Consider the following 8,811-nt stretch of genomic DNA (forward strand, 5'->3'; position numbering starts at 1 on the left):
AGCTATACATAATATCTTCCGTGATAGGCAACATATTGCTTATATACTTGCTGCTTAATGAAGGAAGAAAAAACGAGTTGCAGGAAACAAGGGAAGAACAGTGACGATGAGGAAAAAAAACTTTGTGTGACGTATACACGAAGGTGGATGATGAACAAGTGTTACGTCGCACGAAACCGCATCGTGCAACGAGCGTATATCTCGTTGGTGCATGCAACCGACCAATATAGAAAGAAAATAATATATAACGAGTTGAAAGAGACGGGGAGAAATAAGTGAGAGGTTAAATTTTACACAAGAATTCAAGGAGAAAATTGTACAGATCTTGGTATTTGGTACCATCGCGCGTCTGTCATGTCTGCACGCTGTTTTGTAATTACGATTGTGGGCGTTTACGTTTCTGTCTGTTGTTTTCGCATGCATTCATGTAAGTGCATAAGTAAACGCATGTTTCTGCAAAACGTTATTGTTTCTTCCAATAAAATAACTAATTCTCTGTTTGTTGACAGATTGCTAAGTTTTAGTTTTACTAGAACATTACAAGCGCGCGCTATTTGACTTTTTACTTTAAAAATAATAATAATTGCAATTTGATTTTCTCTATCTTTTGTTTACATTAATCAAACGTCTTCTGCAATTTTAAATAAAAAAATGTAAAGTTTAATTATACATACATACCTACATACTTACCTACATACATACATACCAACATACATACCTACTTGCATACTTACTGCTATCTAGCTACCTAGCTACATATTTATCTAGTTACGCTCGCTCGTTTGCTTCCTCTCTTGCACCTTTTTTCACTTACTCACTCACACACTCAGTCACTCACTGGCTCACTCCTCGCTCACTCCCGGCTCACTCCCGGCTCACTCCCGGCTCACTCCCGGCTCACTCCCGGCTCACTCTTCGCTCATTCCTGGCTCACTCCCGGCTTACTCCTGGCTCATTCCTCGCTCACTCCCGGCTTACTTCCGGCTCACTCCCGGCTCACTCCCGGCTCACTCCTCGCTCACTCACTCGCTCACTCCTGGCTCACTCCCGGCTCACTCCCGGCTCACTCCTCGCTCACTCACTCGCTCACTCCCGGCTCACTTATCGCTCACTCCCGGCTCACTCCTCGCTCACTCCCGGCTTACTCTCGGCTCACTCTTGGCTCACTCCCGGCTCACTCCCGGCTTACTCCCGGCTCACTCCCGGCTCACTCCTGGCTTACTCCTCGCTCACTCCTCGCTCACTCCTCGCTCACTTACTCGCTCACTCCTGGCTCACTCCCGGCTCACTCCCGGCTCATTCCCGGCTCACTCCCGGCTCATTTTTGGCTCACTCCCGGCTCACTCCCGGCTCACTCCCAGCTCACTCCCGGCTCACTCCCGGCTTACTCCCGGCTCACTCCCGGCTCACTCTTGGCTTACTCCTCACTCACTCCTCGCTCACTTTTTGCTCACTCACTCGCTCACTCCTGGCTCACTCCTGGCTCACTCCCGGCTCATTCCCGGCTCACTCCCGGCTCATTTTTGGCTCACTCCCGGCTTACTCCCGGCTCACTCCCAGCTCACTCCCGGCTCACTCCCGGCTCACTCCTCGCTCACTCTCGGCTTACTCCCGGCTCACTCTTGGCTCCCTCCTCGCTCACTCCTCGCTCACTCCCGGCTCACTCCCGGCTCACTCTTGATTTACTCTTCGCTCACTCTTGACTTACTCCTCGCTCACTTTTTGCTTACTCACTCGCTCACTCCTGGCTCACTCCTGGCTCATTCCTGAATCACTCCTGGCTCACTCCCGGCTCACTCCCGGCTCATTTTTGGCTCACTCCCGGCTCACTCCCAGCTCACTTCCAGCTCACTCCCGGCTCACTCCCGGCTCACTCCCGGCTCACTCTTCGCTCACTCCTGGCTCACTCCCGGCTCACTCTCGGCTTACTCCCGGCTCACTCTTGGCTCCCTCCTCGCTCACTCCTGGCTCACTCCCGGCTCATTCCCGGCTCACTCCCGGCTCATTTTTGGCTCACTCCCGGCTTACTCCCGGCTCACTCCCAGCTCACTCCCGGCTCACTCCCGGCTCACTCCTCGCTCACTCTCGGCTTACTCCCGGCTCACTCTTGGCTCCCTCCTCGCTCACTCCTCGCTCACTCCCGGCTCACTCCCGGCTCACTCTTGATTTACTCTTCGCTCACTCTTGACTTACTCCTCGCTCACTTTTTGCTTACTCACTCGCTCACTCCTGGCTCACTCCTGGCTCATTCCTGAATCACTCCTGGCTCACTCCCGGCTCACTCCCGGCTCATTTTTGGCTCACTCCCGGCTCACTCCCAGCTCACTTCCAGCTCACTCCCGGCTCACTCCCGGCTCACTCCCGGCTCACTCTTCGCTCACTCCTGGCTCACTCCCGGCTCACTCCCGGCTCACTCCCGGCTCACTCCTCGCTCACTCTCGGCTTACTCCCGGCTCACTCTTGGCTCCCTCCTCGCTCACTCCTCGCTCACTCCCGGCTCACTCCCGGCTCACTCTTGATTTACTCTTCGCTCACTCTTGACTTACTCCTCGCTCACTTTTTGCTTACTCACTTGCTCACTCCCGGCTCACTCCTCGCCCACTCCTTGCTCACTCACTGGCTCACTCCCGGCTCACTCCTCGCTCACTCCCGGCTCACTCCTCGTTCACTCCCGGCTTACTCCCGGCTCACTCCCGGCTCACTCCTGGCTTACTCCTCGCTCACTCCTCGCTCACTCCTCGCTCACTTACTCGCTCACTCCTGGCTCACTCTCGGCTCACTCCCGGCTCACTCCCGGCTCATTCCCGGCTCACTCCCGGCTCATTTTTGGCTCACTCCCGGCTCACTCCCGGCTCACTCCCAGCTCACTCCCGGCTCACTCCCGGCTTACTTCCGGCTCACTCCCGGCTCACTCCCGGCTCACTTTTGGCTTACTCCTCACTCACTCACTCGCTCACTTCTGGCTCACTCCTGGCTCACTCCTGAATCACTCCTGGCTCACTCCCGGCTCACTCCCGGCTCATTCCCGGCTCACTCCCGGCTCATTTTTGGCTCACTCCCGGCTCACTCCCGGCTCACTCCCAGCTCACTCCCGGCTCACTCCCGGCTCACTCCTCGCTCACTCTCGACTTACTCCCGGCTCACTCTTGGCTCCCTCCTCGCTCCCTCCTCGCTCACTCCCGGCTCACTCCCGGCTCACTCTTGGCTTACTCCTCGCTCACTCCTTGCTCACTTTTTGCTCACTCACTCGCTCACTCCTGGCTCACTCCTGGCTCATTCCTGAATCACTCCTGGCTCACTCCCGGCTCACTCCCGGCTCATTTTTGGCTCACTCCCGGCTCACTCCCAGCTCACTCTTGAATTACTTCCGGCTCACTCTTGGCTCACTTACTCGCTCACTCCTGGCTCACTCCTGGCTCACTCCTGGCTCACTCCTGAATCACTCCCGACTCACTCCCGGCTCACTCCCGGCTCACTCTTGATTTACTCTTCGCTCACTCTTGACTTACTCCTCGCTCACTTTTTGCTTACTCACTCGCTCACTCCTGGCTCACTCCTGGCTCATTCCTGAATCACTCCTGGCTCACTCCCGGCTCACTCCCGGCTCATTTTTGGCTCACTCCCGGCTCACTCCCAGCTCACTTCCAGCTCACTCCCGGCTCACTCCCGGCTCACTCCCGGCTCACTCTTCGCTCACTCCTGGCTCACTCCCGGCTCACTCCCGGCTCACTCCCGGCTCACTCCTCGCTCACTCTCGGCTTACTCCCGGCTCACTCTTGGCTCCCTCCTCGCTCACTCCTCGCTCACTCCCGGCTCACTCCCGGCTCACTCTTGATTTACTCTTCGCTCACTCTTGACTTACTCCTCGCTCACTTTTTGCTTACTCACTTGCTCACTCCCGGCTCACTCCTCGCCCACTCCTTGCTCACTCACTGGCTCACTCCCGGCTCACTCCTCGCTCACTCCCGGCTCACTCCTCGTTCACTCCCGGCTTACTCCCGGCTCACTCCCGGCTCACTCCTGGCTTACTCCTCGCTCACTCCTCGCTCACTCCTCGCTCACTTACTCGCTCACTCCTGGCTCACTCTCGGCTCACTCCCGGCTCACTCCCGGCTCATTCCCGGCTCACTCCCGGCTCATTTTTGGCTCACTCCCGGCTCACTCCCGGCTCACTCCCAGCTCACTCCCGGCTCACTCCCGGCTTACTCCCGGCTCACTCCCGGCTCACTCCCGGCTCACTTTTGGCTTACTCCTCACTCACTCACTCGCTCACTTCTGGCTCACTCCTGGCTCACTCCTGAATCACTCCTGGCTCACTCCCGGCTCACTCCCGGCTCATTCCCGGCTCACTCCCGGCTCATTTTTGGCTCACTCCCGGCTCACTCCCGGCTCACTCCCAGCTCACTCCCGGCTCACTCCCGGCTCACTCCTCGCTCACTCTCGACTTACTCCCGGCTCACTCTTGGCTCCCTCCTCGCTCCCTCCTCGCTCACTCCCGGCTCACTCCCGGCTCACTCTTGGCTTACTCCTCGCTCACTCCTTGCTCACTTTTTGCTCACTCACTCGCTCACTCCTGGCTCACTCCTGGCTCATTCCTGAATCACTCCTGGCTCACTCCCGGCTCACTCCCGGCTCATTTTTGGCTCACTCCCGGCTCACTCCCAGCTCACTCTTGAATTACTTCCGGCTCACTCTTGGCTCACTTACTCGCTCACTCCTGGCTCACTCCTGGCTCACTCCTGGCTCACTCCTGAATCACTCCCGACTCACTCCCGGCTCACTCCCGGCTCACTCCTCGCTCACTCCCGGCTCACTCCTCGCTCACTCCTCGCTCACTCCTTGCTCATTTTTCACACACTTCTCGCCCACTCCTTGCTCACTCACTGGCTTACTCCTCGCTTACTCGTTGCTCACTAACTGGCTCACTCTTCGCTCACTCCTCACTCACTCACTCACTCACTCACTCACTTACTCCTTACTCACTCTCATTCACTCACTCACTCACTCCTCACTTACTCCTCACTCACTCACTCTCACTCACGCAAGCACCCCATCCAAGTCGCTAACCCATGCACACTGCAAACAAAGTAAAGTTCACATATGTTTGCAGGTTTTCAATACAATGTCTGGTAACGGAATTAACACTTACTCATTTTACATGTACACCCATAAAAAAAGTAAACAAAGACATTGCTTCGCTGTGGTCACACACAAGCACACACACACACATTTAAATTTTTGTCTAGAAATTATGGATTTCCTACTTACCGACATTTAAAAAAATTTTTTTTGTGTTGCCAAAAATCCTTGCATATGTTTTTTTTCACTAAATAAAGTTTCCAAAATTTGAACTAAATTGGAGATTGGTCCGTTTCGGAAGCTAAATTATTTGTACATATTTTTATGTCTGAGTTTGTCAGGTATTAAAAAAATTATGATAAACATTTATAAAAATATTTAAAATAAATATTTATACCATTATTATCAAAGAATATAAAAAATATTTCAAGTTTATATACCACTAGACACCACAGACGCGTGCTTCGCGCGCGCTACTTAACTTTTTATTTTTTACCTTTTAAAAATAAATTACAACAATAAATGTATATGATAATATTTATACAAATTTGAGAGCTGTCAAAATTCAATTGCAATGACAGCTACTCTTGCAACACGAAGTAAGCGCAGCGAGAGAATCAATTGGCATCGCGGAAAAGCGACAACAATGATCTTCGAGAAATGCAAGCAATCGACTTTACATGCCTTTTTTTAGATAGGATAGGAGACTACTTTTACTTAAGGATTATTAATCTTCGACTTATAACGTTAATGTCACTTTTAGATGATCAATATTTTTTTGAAATTGTACTTACTTTTTTATTTTATCAGTATTATTATTTTATAATATTATTAATAAATTCATAATAAATTAAAAAAAGATACGTTGGTTAAAGGTAGAATCTTACAAAAGTAATTCTTTACAATAAAAATAAAAAAGATAAAAGTATAACGTTTACAGATTGATTTGTGATTTGAGACTTAAAACCTGCTAAATTATAATATTTTAATAAAAATTTATTAATTTATATCTCTGCAGCAAATTATCTCGTAACTGTATTTATTTTCTCAAAATATTTAATTCTTGAAAACGTATAGATCTGTGGAATGCTATCAAAAAATCATCTTAAGAAATATATCTACAATTTTTATTATTTCTTTTATTTCATCACTTTAGCTACGTGAGTTGAACACAGAACTGTATTGCTGTACGCACAATTTCATCGAGAAACACAATCAAACATAATTAAAGAAGAAAGACAAAAAAGAAAGAAATGAAAGAAGGGATTTTATATTTTTTGTTTGATACTCATATAATGATGAAGAAATATTAAAATATAAAAAAAAGAACTATACACTAGCTACACTATTTACACATATATAGTAACTCTTTGTTCTAAATGATTGTTTAGAGGAAAGCCACTATAGAGGTGCTTAGTAATTAAATTTTAGTTAATAATTTTCTTGTTAAAAATATTTAACTGTTTAAAATTAATTTTATTTACAATTTTTACTCATATTTTTGTAGAAAGATTGGAATAAAAATCAAAACTAATAATTACTTTTAAATAAAAACAATTTAAAAAATTAAATTAATGTTTCACTAGACTGGAATTATTCTAAGGAATGAAGAGATTATATTACGTTACGAGAACTAAACGACTATTAATGCGGTAACGTTGAGTAAGATGTATATTCACCAACTCGCGCGACTATCGATATAACGACAGAACTGCCTGCTTTAATGCGGGCTTTCGTGCAAACGATATGATCTTTGAGGGTGGAGCTCGCAGATCACAAGAGAGAAACTGGCTTGTCTCGGTCCACTTCAATCGTGATAACATATCACGTAAATGGCCACAATCATCCGTGTAACTTTGATGAGCCAAAATTAATTGACTGCCAATTATAGATATTTTACAATAATACGTCAGTAAATATCTAACATTACTGTAAAAGTCTGTAATTATTGTATAATTTGATACTTATTTACATTTACCATGATATTTTAAAGTATTTTAAAAAATTATAAAATAAATTTTAACGAATATTTTGCGCAAATATCATTGTTATATTACAGAAAAGGTAATAATATCTTACCTCTTTGATGATCTTGCAACTTTTAACGCTGCCAATATGCGAAAACAGAGCACACAATAAATCTTCCGACACAGCATGATCCAAGTTGCCCACATACCTAAATTAATAATAGTAATTAAAAAAACTTTTAATTAAATAAATATTATGGTATTTATTATTTTTTAATTATTAATTCTATTTAATAAAATTTAATTTTTTTAAATTAGTTTTAAAAAAATAAGTAAAAGAAACTTCTACGTCTTCTTAAAATATTTTTTTATAATAATATAACTTATAACACAAATATAAACGTGACAATAATTTTAATAGATGTAAAAATTATTTCTTTTATTTTTAAATTATGCAAATTAATAGCTCTAATTATATTTTTTGGATATAATCTATGTCATTAACATAAAATATGACGGAAAACTAAGTAATTAATTTAAAATTTGAATTTGTTCGCCAAATCTTCGTAATAGCACAGTCACGAAGCGGTAAGTTGTTCTAGAGAATATAGCGAAGAATGGATACGTGCCAGAAACCCATATGTCCAACAGTCGAATTAGAGCGGAAATAGGCAAAAATCCAAATTTCCGAAATGTATACCATATACGACGCACTACGGTACGTATCGCACGATAAATTCTAAACTAGTAGCTGGAGCTCGATTTCCGTAATGGAAGAACAATGAAGAGTGCTTCAGGAAACAATACGATAATACGGGCGACTGTTACGTGAGCTGAGCGGGAATAGAGCAGTAGTTAATGTCATCGGAGCCGCGCATAAAGTTGCCATTAACTCGTTATACGTATCGCGGAATAAAATGCACCACAATACGGACGTACATAAACTAAGCTCGGACGACCATAACATTTCTTCATTTAATCACAGGAAGAGAAACTTGATGTAGGAGACTGAACGTTAAAGGGTCAAATTGCCTATACAATAACATTTTAAGTTGCATATAGATATCGATCCAGAATTGCAACTATGTGTTATATATGTTATATTATAAATCCAGCATTAATCGTTTTTCAACATAAAAACGCAATTATAAAAAATAATTAAGCAACAAAAACATTACAAAAATATTACTAAAAAATAAAAAAAGAAATAAATAATTCAAATTAAAAGTAATAAAACAAATATATATTGTATTTTTCGTTGCACATTAATATTTATAACCATATTGATTGAATTAATATCCCGAAAAGCATTCAAAAAAATACTCACAAAGTTTTTGGTGTATCATCTGTCATGTCGACGTCCAAAATTACTTCACACCGCGACGAACCGTTAAACACAACGGCTTCTCGCATACTTACATGCTAGAATCGACTAATTTTACTTAAATGCAACTAGAGCATAGAAGGTCTAAAGTCTCCTAATAATGGAATTGCAAGCTGTTAGCGCGTGCGTGAATCTTGCAGACTGCCAAATAGCCTGCCAAAGTGCAGAATAAATGGCAAGTTCTAAATTATTTTAATATTTTGAATAACAAAAACGATTAAATAAACTAATTTATACTTATATTTCAGTAAGCAATCAGTAATACTTTTCTTCGAAATTTCCTTGTTTTGAATAAAACTATCAACTCGTGTTTAAACGTAAGTACAGTTTTAAATGTATCGTATAAATTTTATATTCCTTTTTACTGTAATTGCCTTTTTA

At 44.7% G+C, this 8,811-nt stretch overlaps 1 protein-coding gene across 4 annotated transcripts in view; it reads right to left on the reverse strand.

Annotated features, from left to right (window-relative positions):
* The window catches only part of LOC105834520 (nucleolysin TIAR), a 532,534-nt gene extending 524,060 nt beyond the window's left edge, over positions 1-8,474 (reverse strand). For all 4 annotated transcript variants that reach the window (XM_036295528.1, XM_036295525.1, XM_036295527.1 and 1 more), the window contains exons 1-2: positions 8,374-8,474; positions 7,159-7,255 (exon numbers count right to left, since the gene is read on the reverse strand). In XM_036295528.1, the coding sequence (XP_036151421.1) occupies positions 7,159-7,255; positions 8,374-8,459 (183 nt within the window). In that variant the 5' untranslated portion in view covers positions 8,460-8,474. The remainder of the gene's footprint in view (positions 1-7,158; positions 7,256-8,373) is intronic.
* Positions 8,475-8,811: the final 337 nt, after the last annotated feature.

Source organism: Monomorium pharaonis, chromosome 1 (assembly GCF_013373865.1).
Source record: "Monomorium pharaonis isolate MP-MQ-018 chromosome 1, ASM1337386v2, whole genome shotgun sequence".
Lineage (NCBI taxonomy): Eukaryota > Metazoa > Arthropoda > Insecta > Hymenoptera > Formicidae > Monomorium > Monomorium pharaonis.